Raw genomic sequence first — 25,194 nt, 5'->3', positions numbered from 1 at the left:
TCTTCATTCTTTCTAATCATTGTGTACTATTTCATGATATGAATGATCATAATTTCCTCTATTCCTGAATATTTCATTTGTTTTTGATTTGGGGGGGGGGGTTGTTATTCTTATTATAAACAACACTTCAGTGAATGTTCATGTATGTGTCTCTTTTTATAAGAGTATTTTTGTAGCCCAGCTTATGTGGCTCAGTGAATTGAGCATCGTCCCATGGACTAAGAGGACCTGGGTTCAATTCCTGGTCAGGGCACATGCCCAGGTTGCTGGCTCAATCCCCAGTAGGGAATGTGAGAAAGCAGTCGATCTCATATTTCTATCGCCCTCTCCCTTCCTCTCTATCTAAGAAACAAAAAAGAGTATTTTTGTAAATACAAAAGTGTTTTTCTTAGATACACACCTATAAGTAGATTTGCTGGGTTGGGAGGAACTGAAATGAAAAAACAACAACACACAAACAAAACAACAACAACAAAAACATACCCCGCAGCAAATACATATTTTAATGATAAAGTTAAAAAGTAATAGTTTATGGTTTTAAAAAATAAGCTTGGTAAAAATATAAATTGTGGTAACTTTTGAAAAACAATTTGTAATTACATACTAAAAGCACTGTGAATGAATCATATCTTTTGATTCAGCAAAGGTGCTTCTAGGAATAATCACAGATCTTTGCAAAACTATAAACATGTTCATAGCTGTTCTATTTGTAATATTGATACTTATCCCAATATTCAGAAAATTTGCATCAATAGGACCATATGAGTTCTTAAAATAATGAAAATCTTTTGTGTCATTGATAAACAGGTGCTGCTTGTAGCCCTTCCTTTGTGTACCCCTACATTGCCTGTCTCCTGGATCCTCCCCTAGAGTTCCCTACCATTCAAACACTAAACTAAGGTTCATGCCAGGCACAGTGTGGGGTATCCAGAACCCAGTTCCGGTCTGATTGGCTGGTCGTTCTGATTGGTTGGTCCATGCCTGCTGGCTGTTAAATGCTTTCTATGTATTTTGAATGCAATTCCAGGGGGGAAATGTGAAAGTTAAACAATAGGAATTGGTTAAAAGTATTATGACCTGAAGACCATGCAGCTATTAGAAATGCTGGTGGAGGTCTGGGGGAGGGTGTTGATAAGGGCAGAGGCTCTGCATGTGGGGAGTCAGAGAGTATACGGTAAATCTCTGCACCTTCTGCTCAGTTTTGCTCTAAACCTAAAAACTTCTCTAAAAAGTAGCCTACTTTTTAAAATGATGCTCTGAAGATATGTGATATCATGCCAAAATGTTTAGAATATATTGCCAAGTGGGAGAAAAAAGGCAGCATTCCAAACAGTATATCTAATATAAGCCCACAGAAAACCCGATCTACTGATATTGATTCCTAGAGAAAGGCTATTAAAAAGAATAACAATGTCAATGATTATATCTGGTTGATGAGGTTACAGTTATTTCTGTCATTTGCTTTGTTGCTCATCTGCATTTTCCAACTTTTTTTTTTTTTGCAATGAGCCTGACAACTTTCATATTTAGAAGAAGAAAAAAAAGATCATTTAAAAATAAGCAAAAACTAAAATTGCTTAGCCAGGAAAAGGCAATCTTTCTTCTTGATTTATGCAACATTTGCCATACTTGCTTGACTACGGCTCCCTGGGGAATGAGCCAAAGAGTAAGCCAAGAAGGCTGACAGAAGCTCAGCAAAAACATCTGTAGGGAGGGAGGCTGGGGGTGCAAGGGAGGAGAGGCCAGGAGACCAGCCAACATCCAGTCTCCTCTCACTTTGTCTACCTCCTTTTGTTCAGACAGTTCATTCTGGTGAGGCCGCAGGCATTTTTGAAATTCTGCAACGTGGGGAGCTGCCACGGGCAGCCTCGCTGTTCTTTCATGTCTGAGCACATGTGGCTGCGTTTCAGAGAATACATGCGAGGGAATGTTTCATTTCTTAGCTGGGCTTTCATCCAAGGTATGGATTTACAGAACTGTGTACACAGCCACTAAAATAACCCTCATGTGCCCCAGCATGGGATGGGGCAGCAGCTTTTATCTCAGCAGGCTCTGGGTAGAGTCCTCTTTTTATAATGATAACCGTTTAAACAACAGGCAGCAGACCCAAACCACGCTGGAGAATCTTGACCACGCTGGAAAAGTTGTCATGGTCCCGTCCAGCCAGCTCCTGGAGGAGGCACTTCCGAGGCCAGGGATCTCCTACGATAGCATGGATGCTCAACCCAGAACCTCACCTGGTTGAAAACTTGGGGCCAATGGACAGATATGTCTCTCCTTGGACACTGAGCCGGGAGCTTGAAATACTCCTGGGAAGCCCAGCAGGAGTGGGCTGGGGCACTCATGCTCTGAGACTGTGGGCATCAAACAGAACTCCAGCACCATGGACGTCACGGGACATATGTTACAACCACAGGCCTGGGAAGAAAGTTCCAGTTTCCAGAACAGGTGGTCCCTCATATGATGTGATGTCAGAAATGTGCCTTCCTTACCCTCATTTCCCCTAATATCCACCTTACTACTCAATAGAATAGCAATTTTGCTATTAAAGTTGTATCCTACATCATTAAGGAACAGATTTTACAAAATTATAAATATCTCTGGAACAGGTATAGATTGTATCAGCTATGATCTCTTGCTCTGTTTTTTAATATACATTTTTATTGATTTCAGAGAGGAAGAGAGAGATAGAAACATTGATGATGAGAGAGAATCATTGATTGGCTGCCTCCTGCACACCGCACACTGGGGATTGAGCCCACAACCCAGGCATATGCCCTGATCAGGAATTGAATCGTGACCTCCTGGTTCATAGGTCGACACTCAACCACTGAGCACACCAGCCAGGCTCAGCTATGATCTCTTAAATGTGATTGAATTGACTGCATCTTATTCATGCTAGCTCACGTATGTTCCCTGCAGAGAGTGGTAGATGTGAAGTGACTTTAAAAGGGGGTGGGTGGGAAGGGTCCATTAAGGACCTTGCCTCAGGAAAGCAGGCCCAGAAGAGTTCTAGAAAAGAAGGCCAAAAATAAGGGTGTTGGAGAGAGAGGCCGATGGGGAACCAAGAATATATATAATCATCCTCATTACTCATAGATTCCATATTTGCAAATTGACTTACTAAAATTTATTTGTAAACCCCAAAATACTCTTGGCACCTTTTTAAAATAAAAAATCTGTTTTTATTTATTTTAGAGAGAGAGGAAGGGAGATGGAGAGAAACATCCATGAGAGAAACATGGATCAGCTGCCTCCTGCATGCCCCCTACTAGGGATCAAGACAACAACTGGGGCATGTGCCCTGACCAGGAACTGAACTGGTAACCTCTTGTGAATGGGACGAAACTCAACAAACGGAGCCACACTGGCCAGAACAATACTCTTGGCACTTTTGCAGTCATTTGTGACCTTGTGACCTTGCACAGAGCGGTGAAAAGTGAGTCCCCTGACCACATGCTCCCAGCTGAGGTTGGACAAGGTGCTGCTCTGTCTGCTCCTTTCTGCTCTTATATTGTAAACAAGCATCTTTGGGGGACTATACATACCACATTTTTGCATTCTTGTGGGGTTTTACTGACGATTTCACTATGTATAATGTCCCCAAATGTAGTGCTAAAGTGCTGTCTAGCGTTCCTTTGCACAAGAAGGCACCTTACAGAAAAATAACAGGTTATCGGGTAAGCTTCATTCGGGCATGAGTTATGGTGCTGTTGACTGGTCCTTCAACGTTAATGAATCAATAACATATTAAATGTTGTGTCTTTAAATAGAGACACAGCCATAAGTTATGTATGGATTGGTTGACGAAAATGTGACCATAGGCTTAAAGAAGCCTAACCCAGTATGTCCCCCTTAGGGGCAGCAGTTCAGTGTTTGCCAAGTCAGTGTTCAACAGCAATTCTACAGAACATAACTACTACAAATAATGGGAATCAACGGCAAGCTGAATTTTGGAAGAAGAAATGGTAAATAACTATCGTTAGGGATGAAATAAATAACTGTATTTGTATCTTCCTATTATTCATATGAGAAAAGATGCAGAAAGCCTCAGCTTGGCCATGTATAAAGTTTATCAAAACCTAGAATTCCTTATATCAGTGTCTCGTAAAGATTCTAAAATTTCGCTTTCACCCTCCCCAGGAAATCATTTAGGGAAGCGTTTCTTTTCCTCTGGGGATAACCTTGTTCGTGGACATGTACTGGTACTCACTGTTTGAAGCCCGTGTTGCAAAAAGGTCAAGAAACTTCCACCTAGAAAGAGTTAGCCCATTTTACCTTAATACTTGCCTATAACTTTCATAATTTTATTTTATATGACAGGCTCAGTTGCCTGAAATGCCATTTTTAAATAACTGTAGGAACAGTCCTTCACCAAGGAGCATCGTGTCTCACATGCCCTGGGTAACTAGGGAATTCTCTGTTTCAAATTTGGATGCAGGTTCGAAGTGCTGCCCTCTCCAGAAGGACTCTGGACCACAGTCCCGAGTATGCTAATCTACCCATCCTGAAGGGTGGATTCCCAAGAACCCCCAGGGGGGTATAGGTTAACGTGAATTGACACAACACATCTGTCATGTAAGTTATACAGAAGTAACTGTCCTAGTCGTCCTAGTAGTGTTAGATGCTAACAAACTTATCTGAGTAAGAAGAAGCCTCAGCTAATTGATAGCATCCACTTATGATGAGGACACAAAGTGGTTCAGTGAAAACCGGCATCAGGAGAAAAGAGGCCAGGTCAAGTGGTGCTTGTCAGACAACCCAGCCCTGTCTGCAGGGGTGGGAGTGGAGGGAGGAGTGGGCAGGGGATACTGAAGGAATAGGGTACTAGTCTCATACCCAAGGAAGGGACAAGAAGGCCTGAATCAGGAGTAGAGAGAGGATCAATAGCCTTCAGGGGACTAGGATTAGGTGACCAGGCATGACCCTCGGGACAGGACAGGCTGAGGCTGCCAGGGGAAATGGCCTCCGAGGGCCTCTCTCCTGAGAGGAAGAGAGGCGAGCCCTGACTGAGCACAGAATCATTCCTCGCTGCGTTTGACACGATTGCCTTTAGAGGCCTTCCTGGTTGAGGGCCAGGAGCTAAAACTGCATAAACAGAAAGACTGAGGTGAGAGAGGGAAGAGGGGCAGCACACAGGGAGCCCACTCTGGTGTGAAAAGTCCTGGGGGAGAGGCTTAGCTAGAGAGCCAAGACCCAGACAGCCAGGCATCGAAGACAAATGGGCCCATCCCCTCCTGGGTCTCCAAGAGGCGACGGCTGGCTTTGTCAGAGCCTCTGGCTCTTCTGCAGGCAAATGGAAACACACAGCCAGAGAAATGGAATTAACAGCGTGCAAGGAGGGAAGGGAGCCATATTGGTGTTAGCAGTGGATTACTCAATGGATTTATATTGAGGGTTTTAACTTTTCCCCTTCCGAATTCATTATACGAATTCTGTGTAAATCATTTGGTGTTATATTTAACTCAATCAAAGGCACAATAAATTTAAACCAAATTTTCTCTATGCAATAAAAGCTCCCAGGAAAGCCAATCAGAGAGGGGAGCCTTATTATACCTTCTGTCAGTCTTTTAATCCATACCCTCGATAAGTGGATTCCTATTTTATTAGTCCTGTTCTTCAGAGAAACAGAAGGAAGAGGATAGATATACACTGAGTGGCCAGATTATTATGATCTCTGAATGCATAATAATCTGGCCACTCAGTGTGTGTGTGTGTGTGTGTGTGTGTGTGTGTGTGTGTGTGTATTAGAGGGCCGGTGCATGAATTCGTGCACGGGTGGGGTCCAGCCAGCCCGGTCATGGGGAGGGGACATGGGCAGTTGGCTGGCCTGCCTGCTGGTCGAACTCATGGTCGAGGGGACAATTTGCATATTAGCCTTTTATTATATAGGATATACACGGAGTGGCCAGATTATTATGTGTCCAGAGATCATAATAATCTGGCCACTCAGTGTATATCCTCTTACAGATATTGGGTCTTGTCATCCTCCATAATCACATGAGTGAATTCCTCATAATAAATTTTGAGATTAGAAGACCCAAGTCTGCAGGCTGGAGACCCAGGGAAGCTGGCAGTATAATTCAGTCCAAGTCCAAAGACCTCAGAACCAGGGAGCCAGTGGTATAAATCCGAGTCCAAGGGTAAGAGAAGATGAGATGTCCAGCTCAAACAGTGAGGCAGAAAAAATAGACAAATTCCTCTTCCTCCACTTTTTGTTCTTTCAGGTCCTCAGTGATCGGATGATGCTCATTGGGCGGACAATCTACGTTAGGGAGTCCACCAACTTAAAATCTAATCTCATCACAGACACACCCAAAACGTTTAATCCGGGCATCTCATGGCCAGGCAAGGTGACTCATAAAATTAGCCATTATACCTGTATTGTTCACAATTAATTTCAATATATTACTTGTTGGAAAGAAGTTCTTTGTAATTGAGAAATCTTGTCAAATTGTTTCTATTCATTATTTTTTCATAAGCACGCGGCAGGTAATGGATTACTTTGTTCCCTACACAGATAAAGGTAACTACAGCATAAAATGTTTGTTTATCCAAATGTTGTTTATGCAAAGACCAGAGCAATGTATTTGGTTTGGATGAGCAGTTCAAACATTTTTATGACGTTTGTGATTTACCCAGTAGCGCTAGCATTATTCTCTGCTCCTGATCATGGAAGTAGGAGGTGGCATGATCTATAACAAGAGTCTTCAGTTTAGCATAAACTTAAGACAATGTGGCTTCACGTTAAGTAATACAGTTTTCTGACCTCTAGGGTGTCTGAGATCTCACGTGGCCTGCCAACCAACATAGAGTCAAGTCTGCAGTAGACAGAAAATCCACCCCCTCTCCAACCCCTGCCTTCTCTTTCTTCTTTAAAAGTTCCTTGGTCCTTTCAAGCCTTTGATTCTATAATTTCACCCTTCTCTCTTTATTAGCTCAACTGCTAGATGAAGTGTGAGAGTGGAAGACGGAAGGCATTAGAATCAGGTGGTTAGAGAATGGGGTGGAGGATGTTAGAGTGAACTCAGGGTGGATTATCAATAAGACAAGACCTTTCTCAAGGAAAACTTTAACCTTCAGCTACTATATCTTTTTTTTTTTTAATCCTCACCTGAGGATATGCTTTTATTGATTTTTTAGAGAGAGAGGAATGGAGAGAGAGAGAGAGAGAGAGAGAGAGATCAATATGAGAGAGAAACATCGATCAGTTGCCTCCTGTACTTGCCTGAAACCTGAGTATGTGCCCTGACCGGGAATTGAACCCACCACCTTTAGGTGCATGGGACAATGCTCCAACCAACTGAGCCACCAGGCCAGTCTCCAGCTAGCATATCTTAAGCTGCTCCACCTTGAATCATAGTATAAAAAGTTCCCTTACTTTCATTTCTTCAGGATATTGGGGAAAAGAAATGGGGAAAGAGGACTTTAAAAATGTTAATCCCAGGGGTCCCAGGACCTGGCTGGGACTCCTTGCTTCTTGTATAAGTCTTTGAAGACCAGCATATTTGGAGGCCCAAGTCTGAGTTTTGTCCTTCTGATACAAAGCAGAGAAAAGCACTGATTCCAGGTTGATTCTCATTTTTATCAATTTGATTGTGATTTTACACAGTGGGGAGAAAATGGGGGGATGGGGGCGAGGGGGGGGGGGTAAATGGCATTAAATCCAAGTATGGCCAGGCTTTCTATATCAATGAATAGTGTATTCTACTAAACTAAGGTCTGGCCACTTGGGAGAACTGAGAGAGAGGACCACTCGTTTATTGTTATAACTCTGACCTGACAGGCATTGTGTTCTGGGTTTATATCTATTATATCACTAATCCTGACAGCAGCTTCTAGGGTAGTTGCTGTTATTCTCATTTCACCAGTGGGTAACAAGTTCTGAGAGGTGAATGACTTGTCCAAGGTTCTATACCTACACCTAATAAGTGGCATAGCAAGAATTTACATTCAAATCTCTTTAAACTGGAAAGCTGATGCTTTTCAAAACAACAACAACAATTAACATTTATTTAATCAACTATGTATTGAGCATCTGCTCTGTGCCAGGTGCTGAGCTAGAGTAGAGAGAATGCAAGGACGGATAAACATACAGCCCTGCCCCCGCCGAGCTCATAGTGGTAGATGGTGCACACAGATGCAGCTGCTAGTTGCTAGTAAAGATTATCATGGGGCACAAAGGAGAGACACCTGGCTGCGTCTTTGGGGCTCAGAAGCATCAACCCAGAAAAAAAAAAAGTCTGTGTTTTCCGATGGTCTTAGGCGACCCTGCTAGCAGTTCTCAACCTGTGGGTCTCAACCGCTGCTGTAGAGCCTAAGACCATCGGAAAGCACAGATATTTACATTACGATTCATTAACAGTAGCAAAATTACAGTTATGAAGTAGCAATGAAAATAATTTTATGGTTGGGGGTCACCACAACATGAGGAACTGTATTAAAGGGCCGCGGCATTAGAAAGGTTGAGAACCACTGCTCTACAGGGAAAGGAAGGGTTAGCCAGGTGAAAGGTGTATTGGTGAGAACTTTCCCGGTAAGGATGCAGGATGTGCCAAGACTCAAGGAGAAGAAGAACAAGGCCAACTTCAGGGAACTGCTGTGGTCCAGATTCTGATCATTTCTGATGAAAGCCTGGATCGCAGGGCATGAAGTGGTGATGGGATCTGGTGTGGGGCTGCAGGTGGCAGAGAGAAGTAAGCTGGGAGCACATTACGCAGGTCCTGTAAGACTTGGTAAGGGACCATGTATAACTCCGAGGGCAGTGAGATGCCCTTAAATGTTTTCAGCTGATAAGCTCCTTTCTCGGATTTGTGCTTTTCAAAAAAAGCAAACTGGCTACAGTGTGGAAAATGCATTAGAGCAGGGTTGTCAGCCCTGTTGCTTAGAATCACCTGGGGAGCTCAGTCCCCACCCCAGGCAATTGAGAGATCTGTAAAGCAGGGGTTCTCAAAGCCTGGTCCTTGGAACAGCAGCAGCACCTGAGACCTCGTTAGAAATGCAAATTCCCAGGCCCCGCCTAGATCTCCTGCCTCTGGAGGGCCCAGCATTCTGGGTTTTAACAAGCCCCCCAGCTGACTCTGGCGAAGCTAGTATCTGAGAACCAAACATTGAGGGAGAAAAGTAGGGTGAGAAGAGAGGCTACTTTACCAATTAGGAAGCAGAGAGACTACGTGTTATTGTCTCAAAGCGGGGCCATTAGGAGGCTAATTAGTCTTGGGGTGGTTTCTTGGGAGTGTGCGTTAGCAAGTGACATTTGGGCAGGGACTGGCCCAACTTATAAACTAGGTAATTTTCTGTGTGGTGGACTGAACTGTGTCCCCCCAAAATCAAGGGTGGAAGCCCTACCCCCAATGTGGTGGTATTTGAAGATGGGGTCATTAGGAGGCAATCAGATTCAGATGAGATCGTGAGGGTGGGGTGGGATTGGTGTCCTTATAAGAAGAGACGCCAGAAAGCTCGCTGCTCCTTTCCCCCTTCCCACAAGCCAGAAGCAAGCTCTCACCTGAAATGCGCCATGCTGGTTCCTCTGTCTTGGACTTCCCAGCCCCAAAAACTGTAAGAAAATATCTTTTGTTTGTTAAGCCACCAACTTACGGCATTTTGTAGTGACAGCCTGTGCTAAGACACTTCTGGGATTCATGAGTCCCTGGCAAGTTACTGTCAAAGTGCTTCATGGTCTTACCTTCGAACATGAGGTCTGAATGAGCTTCAGCTGTAACAAATTGCACTTAGCTTGTGTTGCAAGTTACCAGTTTTGCAATTGTGGCTTCTGTTTAATCTTTGAGCGTCCAAAAACTAAGGCAGTGGTATGAGTAAAATGGAAAGCTACAATAAAGTTGCCAGGTAAACTATAGGTGACCACCTCAATTTGAATTTCAGATAAATAGCAAATATTTTTTTCATGTAAGTATGTCCCAAATTGCTCACGGGTTATACTTACACTAAAAAATTATTCATTAATTGTCTAAAATGAAAATTTAACTGGGTATCCTGTATTTTATTTGGAGCTGAGTAAGGCAGATTCAAGGAAGGAGGAAGTCGCTCTGGTCAGTGTTTCTCAGTAGATAGAGCATTATCCCACGCACCAAAGGATCTGGGGTTTGATTCCAGGTCAAGGGCATGTACCTGGGTTGCAGGTTTGATTCCCAGCCCCGGTGGGGCACGTGGGGGTGTGTCTCACTTTGATGTTTCTTTCTCTTTCTCTCTCTCCCCCTTCCCTTCCATTCTGTATAAAATTCAATGGAAAAAATATCCTCAGATGAGGATTAACAACAACAAAAAAGAAAGGAGGAAGTGGTCTGTAGTGAGGAATGTCAAGAGAACTGCTTGAGACAACAAGGCCATTGACGACCTTCCTGAGAATTTTAGCGGAGGCCTGTGAGCCAAGCAGTAAATTGGAGGTGAGGAAGTGAAAGCACAAGTGTGGGCAAGTTACAAACAAACAAACAAAAACACCACCAAATAGCTTTAAAGGGGAGGATGGTTGTTGGAGCAAGACATGGGCCTATGGATAATTGTTTTGTTAATAAGAGTTATTAGGTTTAAGTGCCCACGAGAAAGGGGTAGAAAAGAGGGAGATGTTAATACAAGAGAAGGGGATAGATTGAGGGGCCTGAGGCTTTGGGAGGTTGGATGCAGAGCCCAAGAGAAGGGCTCTTTAGATAAGCAGAGGGGGCCCTCTTCTGTTCTGACGGAATGTCTGTGGGTGCTGGGACCTGGTAGGCTCCATGGAAGGAAATGGAATTGTGGCAGGAGCTCTGTGCATAGACTTTCTTGCCTAAGTGACCTCTTTTCCCTTTGTGACCTGTTCATGCCTATTGTACTTATTGTATGGAATAATATAAAGGGATGGAATAAGAGTTTAAAATAAAATGTTTTTATGAAAGCCAGTCTTTGAGAAAATCTTAAAAATGTAACTTGATACTTTTTCTTTTTGTCAAAGTAGGTGTGGGCGATACAACTCTAAGAGTTTGGGTGAAAAAACTAAATCTAAAAATCTAGTAGAATTATGAATTCATATTGCTTCATCAAGAGAATTTAAATTAGATGTCACAAATGATAAATTAGTGATGGATTTCTGCAGAACTCCAATTAATGAATTCCCTCAAAAAAGGCTTGGTTCTAACTCAGATTAATAAATGCAAGCATACTAGGTTAAAACAAAATGTTAAATTATACATGTATTGGCCTGGCCAGCGTGGCTCAGTGGTTGAGCATTGACCTTTGAACCTAGAGGTCATGGTTCAATTCCTGGCCAGGGCACATGCCCAGGTTGCAGGCTCAGTCCCCAGTTGGGGGCGTGTAGGAGGCAGCCGATCAATGATTCTCTCTCATGATTGATGTTTCTATCTCTCTCTCCCTTTCCCTTCCTCTCTAAAATCAATAAAAATCTTAAAAACTGATAAAAACTGTACATGTATCATTTTCTTAGTGATTCTGTTTGTTTTTTAAAATATTTTAATTTTTCAATCAGAATTGACATATATTGTTATTCATTTCAAGTGTACAACATAGTGATTAGACATTTATATAACTTACAAAGTGAAGCCCCTGCTAAGTCTAGTACCCAACTGACACCATACATAGTTATTACGATATTCACTATATTCCTCATGCTTTACATCCCTGTGACTATTTTTATAACTACAAATTTCTACTTCTTAATCCCTTCACCTTTTTCATCCATTCCCCCAAACCTAACAGGTATGAACTGACATCTCATTGAGGTTTTGCTTTGCATTTCCCTGACAACTAGTGATGTTGAGCGCCTTTCCATGTTGGCTACTCATGTCTTCTCTGGAAGAATGTCTGTTCAGGTCCTTTGCCCATTTTAAAAATCAGGTTATTTTATTATTATTATTATTATTATTTTGCTATTGAATTGTGTGAGTTTCTTGTATATTTTGAATACTAACCTCTTATCATACATGTGATTTACAAATATCTCCCCCCATTCTGTAGGTTGCCTTTTCATTTTGTTGATGGTTTCTTTCACTGTGCAAAAGCTTTCTAGCTTGATTGAGGTCCCACTTAATTATTTTTGCTTTTGTTACCTTTGCTTTGGGTGTCAAATCCAAAAACAAATCATTGCCAAGATCAATGTCAAGGATCTTTCTGCCTATGTTTTCTTCTAGGAGTTTTATGGTTTCAGGTCTTACTTTCACGTCTTTAAACCACGCTGTCTAGTTTTTCCAGCACCATTGCTTGAAGAGATTATTCTTTCCCTACTGCGTATTCGTGGCTCCTTTGTTTTAATTTAATTGATCATATATTCATGAGTTTATTTCTGGGATTCCTATTCTATTCCACTGACCTATGTATCATCTATTTCTATGCCAATAACATACTATTTTGATTACTGTAGGTTTGTAATGTAACTTGAAGTCAGGAAATGTGATGCCTTCAGCTTGGTTCTTTCTCAAGATTGCTTTGGTGATTCAGGGTCTCCTATGGTTCCATTAAAACTTTGGGGTTGTCTTTTCTATTTCCATAAAAAATGCCATTTGAATTTTGATGGGAATTGCATTGAATCTGTAGGTCACTTTGGGTAGTATGGACATTTTAACAATATTAATTCTTTTAATCCATGAACACGAATATCTTCCATTTATTTGTGTCATCTTTAATTTCTTTCATTAATGTCTTATAGTTTTCAGTGTATAGGTCTTTCATCTCCTCAGTTAAATTTACCCCTAAATACTTTATTCTTTTTGATTTTATGGTAAGTGTGATTACTTCTTTTCTATTTCAGATAGTTTGTTAGTGTATAGAAATGTCATTGATTTTTGTATGTTTATTTTGTATACTAGAAATTTCTGCATTCATTTTTATCCTTTGTTAGTGTAAATCACATTAATTTTTTTTGCATATGTCGAACATCCTTGTATCCCTGGAATAAATCTGACTTGATCATTTTGAAATATACTTTTATTGATTTCGGAGAGGAAGGGAGAGGGAGAGATAGATAGAAATATCAATGACGAGAGAGAATCATTGATTGGCTGCCTCCTGCACACCCCCTACTGGGGGTCAAGTCCACAACCCTGGCATGTGCCCTTGACCAGTATCTAACCCACAACCCTTCAGTCCGTAGGCCAATGCTCTATCCACTGAGCCAAACTGGCTAGGGCTGACTTGATCATTTTGTATGGTACTTTTAATGTGCTGTTGAATTCAGTGTGCTAATATTTTGGTGAGGATTTTCCCATCTGTGTTCACCAGAGATAATTGGCTTCTAATTTTCTTGTGTTCTTATCTGGGTTCAATATCAGGGTAATGCTGTCTCTTAAATGAGTTTGGAAGTGTTCCCTCCTCATCAGTTTTTTTGAGACGGATATGTATTCATTCTTTTTTAAATGTTTGGTAGAATTTATCAGTGAAACCATCTGTTCCTTAGCATTTCTTTTTGGGGAGATTTTTGATTACCACTTCATCTTCTTACTAGTTATAGATCTGTTCAGATTTTCTATTTCTTCATGGTTCAGTCTTGTTAGGTTTATGTTTCTAGGAATTTATTTACTTCTTCTATGTTATCCAATTTGTTGGCATGTAATTGTTCATAGTAGTCTCTTATGATCCTTTGTATTCTTGTGGGATCATTTGTGTCTCCTCTTTTATATCTGATTTTGAGTTCTCTCTCTTTCTTCTTGGGAAATCCAGCTAAAAGTTTGTCTATTTTGTTTATATTTCCAGAAGCCAGCTCTTTTATATTGTCTGTTTTATTTATTTCCACCCTGATATTTATTTATTTTCTTCTGCTAACTGTGGACTTAAACTACACATTAGAAGCAATGAATCTAAAAGATATTTACAGAATATTCCACCCAACAGTAGTAAAATATGCATTTCTCTCAAGAAAGTCATTTTTTTTCTAGTTCCTTGAGGATGGAGTTAGATTTTTTTTTTTTTGAGACTTTTCTTTTTTTTATGTAGGTATTTATAAAATTCCTTCTTAGACTGCTTCACATAAGTTTTGGTATGTTGTTTCCATTTTCATTTGTCTCAAGATTTTTTTTTATTTCTCTTTTGATTTCTTCTTTGAGTCATTGGTTATTCACAAGCATGCTGCTTAATCTCCACAAATTTATGAATTTTTCCATTTTCTTCTTGTAATTGATTTATAGTTTCAGACCATGGTGGTCAGAAAATGTTTTATATGATTTCAATATTTAAAATTTGTCAAGATTTGTTTTGTGGCCTAACATATGATCTATCTTGTAGAATGTTCTATTGGCTCTTGAAAGGAAAGTTTATTCTGCTTTTGTTTGGTGAAATGTTCTGGCAGTATCTGTTAGGTTCATCTGATCTGACGTGTAGTGCATTACTGATTTTATGTCTGGATGATCTATTGTTGAAAGTGGTGTATTGAAGTCTCCTACTATTGTATTGCTGTCTATTTCCCTCTTTAAATATGTTAATGCTTTTCTTTACATATGTAGATACTCCTATATTGCATGCAGAAATATTTGCTAATAAATCCTCTTTATGAAATTATCCTTTCTCATTATATACAGACCTTCTTTGTCTCTTGTTACAGACTTTGGCTTAAAGTCTACTAGTATTTTGTCTGATATTAGTGTAGTTACCACCTGTCTTTTGGGTTTCATTTGCTTGGAATATCTTTTTCCATCCTCTTACTTTCAATCTGTGTGTGTCCTTAAAGGTGAATTGAATCTGTTGTAGGTAGCTTATAGTTGAGTCTTTTTTTAATTCACTCAGGCATTGTCTTTTGATTGGAGGATTCGGTCCATTTGGTCCATTATCATTTAAACTAATTATTGGTAAGTATGGACTTACTATTGATTTTGTTCATTGTTTTCTGGTTGTTTTGTACTGCTGCTGGTTCTTCCTTTCTTGTTCTCCTCATGCGTGTTTAATGTTCTGTAATGGTATGCTTTGATTCCTTTCTATCTCGTGAGCACCTACTATACATTTTTGCTTTGTGGTTACCATGAGGCTTTCATCATTATTTTATAAATATTTTAAGTTGAAACCAACTTAACTTCAAAAACATACAAAAGCTCTGTTTTTGCACTCCCCCATTTTATTTCTGATATCACAATTTACATCGTTTTACCTGTATCAGTTAACAAATTATTATAGTTATTTTTAATACTTTTAAACATTTTTATAGAGTATAAGTGATTTAGCGTTTTCTAAATTTAATTATATATTTACTTTTACCAGTGAGTTTTATATTTTCATAAGTTTTCCTGTTATTAATTAGCATCCTTTCATTTAAGCACGAATTTCCTCAAACTCCCTTAAACATCTTGTAAGGCTGATGAATTCCTTCAGCTTTGGTTTGTATGGGAAACTCTTTATATTTTCAATTCTGAAGGACAACTTTACTCTAGAGTATTCTTGACTGTCAGCGTTTCTTTCAGCACTTTCAGTATGTCACCGCATTCCCTTCTGGCCTCAAAGCTCCTGCTGATTATCTTATGGGGCATTGGCCTGCAAGGAGAGGCCATGGCTCCTGGGTTCAGGGCAGTGGAAGCACTGGTGCCCAGGGCATAGGCACCCCTGCCACAGCATCAGTAATGTTGGGCAAGCTGCTCATGGAGAAGCCATGGAGTTGGGGTCTGGAGCATAGTCAGAGTGGAGTGGCCACGTCTCGGGGGTACTGGGTATGTGCAGGGTTAGGGGGAGGGTGGCCCTGGTCCCAGGGCAGTGTAACAGCAGATCCTTCTTGGAAGAGGCATATAGCAGTGCCTCCTCTCTCGGGGGTCTGAGGTAGTGATGGCAGGGGCATTGAGGTCCTCATGGCAAAAGTCCTCTGCAGAGGAGGCCACTGGGGATTGCTGGCACGTACCACATGTTCATGGCCATCTCCAGTTGTCTCAGATATGCTGATCACACTTTTGTGTGATTATTCTCGGTCTTTTGCTCCCTTGTGTTGCTGCAGGTTTTTCACTGGACACTTGAGTGTTCCTAAGACTAGTTTCATCCATGGATAGATGTATAATTATTGGGGAGGGGAGGCGTGGAGGAAGGGGACAAAGCCTAGTGTCTCCTACACTATCTGCTGACATCACTCTGCATTATTCCCTGTTTTAATAAACCTTTTCAGGTAATCAAATGATGAGGAGTCCACACATCAAATAAGAGGGTTTCTGCTTTATTTTCATGGTGAACATGCTGAAGTGATATGCAAGGTCATCTTTTGTGAATATGGAAAAAGCAGTGACATAGAAAGTTTAAAGAAAGTGGGGGAAATCTGACATAGTTGTTCATGTAAATGAGAAATACAACAGGCTTTAGAAATCAGTGTAGCCTTATTCGTGCCATGCGACGCCTGAGAGGGCAGGTGAATACAGTCCATTTCCAGGAAGGGCGCAATCTTACAACCTTGCTCTTAGCTAGCTTACAGAAACATACGAGGGCCAATGGAGAGAGCAAAACTATCTTTGGTCACTTTTAAATTCATAGTCAGCCTTAGGTAGGCATCCAGAGCTCACTCTCTCCCTGGCATCCCCCACCCCATTTTTTTACCCCTCTTCTCTCTTCATAGATCCATCCTGAACATGCCCCCCCTGGTCAGGCCTGGGGAAGGGGCTGTTCTGGCTCATTCTGGCAGGGTACAGGCGGATCCACTTGGTTGGTCATTCCTCACAGTTATAATTCAACTCTTCCAAACCCGCCCACATATATTGTCTATTCTTCAAAGTGCAATATTAAGGAGGCAACATCAAACCAAAGCAAAACAAACTGTTGTTAACATTGAACACCTTCTCGATGTGTTAAGAGCTCCCCACTCAAGGTGCGGGTGGGAACGATTGAAGTGAGTGAGGAGAAACAAGAACCTCGAGCTGCCTCACTGAGGCTCATTGGTGTGAGACCATGAATTTATACGAACCTATGATTCTTCTCAAGTGGTATTGGGTGGTGCTACTGAAGGAGTGGGGTTGTCAGAGAGCTGAACTGATGGCAGAGCTGGGATTTTCTGGAGCTGAGTGAGGTGGAAGGATAATGGGGGCCCAGGATTTGAGAACACAGACAAAGAGGAAAGAAATGATGACCTTAGAGGCTAGTCTGGGTATGGAAGGAAGACTGGAGCAGGAGGGGGGTGCATAAGGGGAGGGGATAAATAAGGGGAAATGAGATGGATCTAAGGCATTGTGGTCTTAATGAGGATAGAGAACAGGAAGATATTTTTCCTACCCTCTTTAACAAAAAGAGAAGAAAATGTAACTGTAGAGGAGTGGTTCTCAACTTGGGATGGAGAAGGGATTTTGTACTCCTCCCTCAGAGGACATTTGCAACGTCGGAGACACTTTTGGTTGTCAGTGGGGGTTGCTCCTGGCATCTCGTGGATATAGGCCAGAGATGCTGCTAATTCTACTGTGTGCACAGGGTAGCCTCCCACAATGCAGAACTATTTGGTCCTAAACATCAATAGCGACGAAGTAGAGAAACCATGCTCTAGAGTGTCATTGTGATCTGAAAAATTAAATGTCCCCTCTCCCCGCCAGGGGAAACATAACCCAGGATTTTTAAAAAATGTCTGGCTAGGGAACCCAGTTTTCAGCACAGTTCACACTGCTATGAAGGTGAATGTGAAGGTCTATAAGCAGGTGGGTAGATTTCAAGAATTCCTTGGAAGATGGTAGTTGTGACTAGAGCCTTTAAGCCATCAACCATGGCCCAGTACCAGCCACCTCTACATACAGACAGCCACCTACAGAGGCTGCCTCAGACCCTAGATCTGCCTCAGGGTGTGGGAAGTCTCTTGCATCCCTAGAGCAAAGATGACCTCTTGTTCGGCTTTGAGGCAGCCTCTGTTCCTTTAAAATGTCTTCTATTTATATACGCTTGGATTGTTTTCATAGCTAGCGAATGCCTATATTATTTTCTCCTTACACAGCCACAAATATTAGTCAACTTCCTAGCTAAACACTTATCCTGTTATTTATTTATTTATTTTTGCCTTTTATTGGTTATTTATAGACCAATTATCTAAAACCAGGGACAAAAGAGACTGGATCTTTTTTAGTTGTTTTGTTTTCCTGAAAATGCTAGCAAATTTTTCTTTTTGTTCTAAAAAGACATAGACCACTTCTGTAGTCTATCTCCCTACAGAGGGCAGGTTATTTCTGATTGTCCCTTAGATGTTACATTTAGAAAACAAGTCTGTATTCTTCCCAAATGTGGGGAACTCCCATTGTTACTAAGATGACACAGAATGAGAAGCCTCACCACGTTTGGGTAAGAGAGGCCAAATTCACAACAGACGAGAACCAGAGCAATAGCCTCACACCTTGGCGTGTATCAGAACCACCGGGAGGACTTGGTGAGCTTCAGACTGCTGGGCCCAGCCAGTGTTTCTAAATCAACAGACCCCGGGTGAGGCCCAAGGATTAGCATTTCTGACAAGCTCCTGTAAGGGAGGTTACATTTCCCCGGATCACATATGGAGAGCCACTGTGCATTTGCATGTTTATTTTGACGAGTTCTGTTTCAAGGTTATGTTTAAGAAATCAGCTCTGTATGTTTCAGCACTATACAGTATGTTACTGTTAGAGGAAAGCTGGATTTAGTTCTTCTAACAGGTATTCCTGTGAACACACATCTTAGAAGGGAAAACATCAAGCCTTACACTGTTTTGCAACCTTGCATGTTCCCAGCAACTGGTGCTTTGATTATTAATGACTTGATTTATTTCCTACTAGTAGCCCTGCGCACGAATCCATGCGCCAGTAGCTCACTGCTGCCCTCCAGTAGCTCTCGGCCCACTGCTCTGCCCTCCTGTAGCTCCCTCCGCCCCCCTCCCTCCTCATAGCTTGCTGCCCTGACCCACCCCCCTGTAGCTCTCCACACCCGCTTCTAGCTCGCTGCCCCACCCTCCTGTTGATCCGTGATCCAGTCGTTATGCTGTCGGTTGTTACGCTTCACGGCATAACGACCATTTGCATATTACATCTTTATTATATAGAATGATCTGCTGAAAAGGACCCATTTAATAAATGCTCACCAAAACTGTACCTATATAAACACATTAAAATCTAGAGTTAAAATAAGAGTCAAGCTCTACGTTGTGGGCCTGAGTAGCCATATTCCCCATTTGTATAAGGTACTATTAGATATCCATTAACAATGACATCATCCCTTTTGTTTAGTCATTCATTCATTTTTTAAATCATTTTGGTTTACAATAATCACAGAAAATAGGACAGTGTTGTAGAATTTCCTTTCTCCTCACGCTCTTGAAATTTTCACTCCTAGTTTGAAGATGGCGGTAATAGTCTTAAAATATTCTTGTTTTCTAACTATTAAAATGTAAACAATTCATGGAGACCAAATTCCAATAAAATAAAGTAACATTTTTCAGAGAACTATAAATCAAATGCCAGAAACACATAGCTAGACAGGATTTAAGACAATTCCTTACTGACTCTCTTCTACGCATACTTACTTCAAGCAATGGAGAGTCCTTCAAGGTGACTACTGGCTAGATATTACACAGAAAAGGTACCCACAGTTAAAAACGTGTGCTATAACTTGCTACTCTCTCCACCTCCATATAAAACAATCAAAAACAAAGACGAGAGACTCACATACCTAAACCCACACTCCTAGGAAATCATCAGCTATGACGAATTGCAAGTTCCCATCACCATGCCTTCCTCTGGCCCTGGGGCTGTCAGGGAGTTGGCTATTTTTCACGATTTCCCTTTCGAGGGAGGATACCTTTAAATCCAGGTGTGGGCATGTGACCAAAGCCTGGCCAATCTGTACTTTCTAGCCTGCCGACCACAAGACAGTCCACGTGACCCAAATTAATCCAGAGGCCCAATCAATGCACATCTTTATGTGAATTACTAGGAAATGAAAAGCTCTTTGCACTGAGACTGCCAGGGATAAAAGCAAGTATGTGCTGGGAACTTCTGAATGTCATTATGGGGAAGAAGGTCCATCAGAGGATAAAACCAGTTTAGGGGAAAGCCAAGCTGAGAGATGGAAAGAGGAAGAGGCAGGGAGGGAGGAGGAGGTAGAGAGACAGCATTGGTTACACTGGACTGAGGTGTGAGCAGAAAGGAAGTTTCCTGGGGAAGCCACTGATATTTTAGAGTTGTTTAGCAGTTAGCATATCCTGATGAACACACCCACAATTGTATATAGCGATGCAGTTCAATGTACCTCTCTGCCCAGTGGTTTGAGAACACTGGAGTCTGTTTCCACTTGATAAAGGCAGTGAAGGGATACGATATTTTGGAGGAACTTTAATATGTCAAATAAAAAAATCCAAACTAGTAATTGTTATAAAATATAATTTAATTTCACTCTTTTCATTATTTACTACAAAATTTTAAAAATACCAATATACAGCGAAGCACAAGTGAACTGGAAAAAAGCTAAAAACGGTATAAAAGACAAACCTAAGCTCAAGAATGTATGAGTAGTAACACACATACCATACACTCTCAAATGAGTTCAGAAAGCTTATTCTAGGTTGGATGAGTTTTCTTTCTAAGGCCAGCGTTTTACTAGGGCCACATCTGGAAAGCTCCCTAAACCAAAGCCCTTATCTTATGTGGGAAAAATCTTCTCTTAAAAAGCACTTCTCATGAAATAACTCATACCAGAGAGGCAGACGTATTCTAGACACAAAAGACATAAATGCCTCTCCTAAGCCCCATGGTACTTGGAAAAATTAACCTAATGAAAACAAAGCACTCAAGAAATGGAAAAGTGACACCTAGTGGCCACTTGGCAGTTTTTCTTTATGGCTTCTGATTATCCTAGCTGTCAGCCTTGCTCTACCCTTGGTACCCTGCTTGGCAAATCTGAATCTCCAGTTCTAGAGCCCAAAAATGACCTGCTTGAGTGGCTCAGTCCTCTTTAGAGCGGGATCTGAAATGACACCACCAAACATGGTCCAACAACTAGATAGTGGCTATTTCATTTCCCTGTGCCCCTGACTCTAAAGAGATTCCTCAAAGAACATGACTCATAAATACAGCCTTTCCCCATGGTAACACTGTAATTAAATACTTTAACCCCATTTATTCACCAAAAGTCTCTGGTCTGTACTGTTCTGTTTGTCTTTTGATTTCTCAATGGATTTCCAAATTTAATTACTACCATACAGTGTCAACATATACCTCAAGTTTTGTTTTATTTGATTTCAGGCTATCATCCTGTAATAAAATATATGATCAAATTTTCAAGTTTACCAATTTTTAAAAAGTTTTAAATTTGATACATGGATAGAGGTTCAGTCATTTGTACTAAATCAAGGATAAATACACAATTGTTTTTTAAACCACAGCATTTAGAGGTAAATATCACATTCATGGTATAACCTTTGGTCTACTTTAGTAATATTCACTTAATAAAATGTTCTAGAGCAGAGCCATCCAATAGAAATGGAATGTGTGGCACATGTGCAATTTAAAATTTTCTAAGAGCCACATTAGAAAAGTCAAAAGTAAAAATTTAATGTTTCATTAAATTCAGTATATCCAAAATAGGATTTGAACATGGAATCCATATAAAACTGTTAATATATTTTATATTTACTTTTATACTGTTTGAAGTATGCTATGAAATTTACATTTACAGCCCATCTCAATTGAGATCTACATTTAAAGTGCTCAGTAGCCACATACAGCTGGTGCCTATCACACGGGACCGCACAGTTCTAGACCCTCATGCTCAAGTCCTATGGATCAGAATCTCAGAATCAGAACTGGAAGTAAACTTGGAGATCAAATCTCCTATCACAAATGAGGAACCTGAGGCACAGGGAGTTTAAATGGCTTACCTGCAGCCTCACAGCTAAACTTAGGCTGAGTGGGCTCTTCTGACTCCAGGCACTCCTCCACCCCACTACTTCTCTGTAAGTAATTCTTCGGGGGGCGGGGGGAGGGGTGAGGGACACACACACAAAAAAAAAAATAAAAAAAAATACATTGCTTTCATCCAATGTATAGAGATTTTCATCCAAGATTGGTAGGAGACAAAGTAATATTAAGACATATAAACATCTGCCACTCATAATAACAATCAAATGCAAACACAATGGGTTTTGAAAAAAACACTAAACTTGAGAGAGCTATATAGTATCATACATGTGGGTTGGATTCTGGGTCCAGGGCAAGAAGATCTACAGAAAAACATTAGAGTGGGTTATTAACGGATCAAAGCATCCAAATGGCTATCTGCCAACTGGTCTATGGAATAAGTCCTCTTGCAGTAGTTTGGTCTCTAGAAACTCTGCCTCTCAGATCCTTGCATCATGGTTTGTCCCATCTGCTTTTGAGGCCATCCAGCCACAATGACCTATCCTGAAACCCCTGACTTAGGCCAACTCTGCAGGCCAAGGCTAACCTGCCATAGTTCAGACCGCTAAAGTGCAGGTCCATCTGCACGACTTAAAGAGAACAGATGTGATCGTTCATGCTTCCTCAGACTTAACAATCATGCTTAGGCTGCTTCAAACCAATCTCCCCCCATTTCGTAGGGTTTCTTGGGCTTATTCTAAACCTGGCTGTCTCAAGTCCAGGAGTGGTGCCAACCCTCTGACACGTCTGGAGCACTGGGTCAGCTCAAGAGGATAATGTACCAATATGCCCTTGTCCACTGAGCCACTGCAGTCATCACGCTTGAAGGGAACACCTGCTTTTGGTTAATGCCTGTAGGTATGTTTGCCATTACCACACCTGACGAAAGTTCAATCTACTACTCACAGCCTAAAGAAATGGGCTACATCAAATGATGCTTTGTTATGGTGAGAGGCTCAGGGCAGTCAGCTGGAAAGGTATAGAACCATCTAAAAGAACACTGGATTTGAATCCCACACCTGAGCCTTAGGGTTTCCCCACCAGGTTCCCAGCCTATCTTACTTTCATGTGTGGGGCACAAGAGAGACTATATGGGAACTTACTTGGTAAACTAGAAAGAGCTCTTAAATTGTAAGGTGATATAGAAATATGATCTTCAAAATGGTAGATGTACCTAGAGTGCTTTAAATATTCTTAATTCTTGCACTCAATTTGAGCTACCTCTGGATTAATGCTCTCCAAATTTTTAATTATAGCTAGAAAATTGGTTTTTAAATTCTTATTGCCTCATATTTTTCAGGTAGTTACCATGTATATAACTGCCTTTGGTTACATGCAATAGTAACTTAACTGCTTAATAATCTTTAAGGCCACAACTCGTTCTTGGATCAGTTAATTAATCATTTAACCAGTGAACTCACTGCTTTCCCAAGTATGTAAAAAGAAACTGGTTTATACACAGTACACATTAAAAATATATGAATTTAATTGTCTTTACACAAAACATTTAATCTGCCTGGGCCTGTTTCTTCCTCTAAGATAATCGGTTACTACATACCATTTCAACATAGAAAACCTGTTCTATCTGTATATCTTGAGTGGTTACATAAAGATTAAATATACAAAAATTAATCACCAACATCTACGGCCCAGAATCTTTCCTGTTCTGTAAGCAAAGTTGAAAGTCTCTCAACTTTTCTCTTTCTGAGTTTTAAATAAAAATCATCTCATTTAACATCCACCTCAAAGTGCTCAACTGGGTATAAATATCCTGGCTCTGTGCTTGCCCAAGTCTACAAAGACTGAACATAGTAGTCACTGTGATCATGACTATAAATTGCATTGTCCCTTTAAATGTTCAAGTACTCACTGTTTTCTTAAAAAAGACATAAGCCCTGTCCTCAATTAAGGAAATATACAAGAAATGGAAATGTTCCAAATTACACAAATCTACTATTATAAGTCAATTAAATGAATCTGAGACCTAAAAAATTGCCAACATATTAAATTGCTCAAAAAAAAAAGCTGCATAAAAAAATAAATAAAAACAAAACCAAAGCAAGATGTATGTGATACTCTTGGTCAGAAATATTTTAGCAAAAAAAAATAGCAGCTAGTGAGTTTAAAACCAGTTCGCTGAGTAAAGAGGTCTGTAGAAAATTCTGAGTTCTATTTGAAGAAAAACATCACATTTCCCCAGATCCCTGTGAAAGTAGGTGCAAATCTATAAAAATTGGTAGAACCTTCATAAGAATAAAGGATAAAAAGAGTATCAATACAGTACAGAAGAACATATCGTTTTTTGTAAAGGAAATACTGTAAAAGTCAAATGCTAAAGGGTCCAGTGGATGTCGCTGAAGCCTTCGGGGTCTCTCAGGCCCCCCTCTACTTCTAAGTAATTCATGAAGGCAGCTATGGCTGTGTCATCATTGTCACACAGGGCATCAAAATCCAGCTGGGCACCACCGCCTACAGAATAAAAATACAGGCCCGTGTAAGTACATTTGAAGGTTAAAAATGATTAGTATAAAAAAGGCAAAGCACGGCTAGAAGGCCATACACTGCATTTTTTTGAGGGCAGACTATAGGTCTTAAATTGCAAAAGCCAGATAAATTTGTTAATGGGTCACCTATTTTTATAACAATTTGATGTCAGATCAATTGCACTTAATTCACTTGATACACATAAGTGAGCTAGTGTATGAGTTTTTTAATAAAAAATAAGAGCCTGAATAGGTACAGACTCCCAGACAACTGGAAGCTAGAGGCTGAGGTTTGCTTGCACGGCGGTGCATGTGCGTGTACTTGTGTACAAAAGAGAAATTTAACTTTAACCTGCTTTGTGGAAAAACAAAAAAACAAAACTTGTTTAACCCCCAAAATGAGAAGGCTTTGGCAAAGGGGAATATAAAGCCTTAATCCTATATAATAAAAGGGTAATATACAAACTGACCCTAAAGGCAGAACGACTGGGAATGGCCAGTCACTATGACGTGCACTGACCACCAGGGGGCAGATGCTCAACACAGGAGCTGCCCCCTGATGGTCAGTGTGCTCCCACAGGGGGAGCTCCACTCAGCCACAAGCTGGGCAGCACTAAGGATGTCTGCGGGAAGCAGGCCTAAGCTGTTAGTCGGACATCCCCTGAGGGCTCCCAAGCTGCCAGAGGGATGTCTGACTGCCAGCTTAGGCCCAATCCCCCAGGGAACCCCCCTGAGTGCACAAATTTTTGTGCACTGGGCCTCTAGTATTCTTATAAAAGGGGAGTAACCAGATTTTTTTATTGAAAAAAAGGACCTAAGGAGTTACCATGGAAATGAGCTTGAAGTTAGACATAAGTATGAGGTTCTAGAAATTAAGGGTTAAAACATAGCTACAGGTTAACCAAAGTTTTCTAGATGTCTTT

At 40.9% G+C, this 25,194-nt stretch overlaps 1 protein-coding gene across 2 annotated transcripts in view; it reads right to left on the bottom strand.

The window, feature by feature from the left end:
• Positions 1-19,296: 19,296 nt before the first annotated feature.
• BMAL2 (basic helix-loop-helix ARNT like 2) overlaps positions 19,297-25,194 on the bottom strand; it is a 77,326-nt gene continuing 71,428 nt past the window's right edge. Inside the window, exon 15 of one of the 2 annotated variants that reach the window (XM_079774638.1) lies at positions 19,297-24,257. In XM_079774638.1, the coding sequence (XP_079630764.1) occupies positions 24,121-24,257 (137 nt within the window). In that variant the 3' untranslated portion in view covers positions 19,297-24,120. The remainder of the gene's footprint in view (positions 24,258-25,194) is intronic. The other variant, XM_079774639.1, reaches the window with a different exon arrangement.

The sequence above is a fragment of the Cnephaeus nilssonii genome (assembly GCF_951640355.1).
Source record: "Cnephaeus nilssonii genome assembly, chromosome: 6".
NCBI lineage: Eukaryota > Metazoa > Chordata > Mammalia > Chiroptera > Vespertilionidae > Cnephaeus > Cnephaeus nilssonii.
Note: the sequence above shows the minus strand (reverse complement) of the source record. Positions and strands in the feature narration are given on the sequence as shown.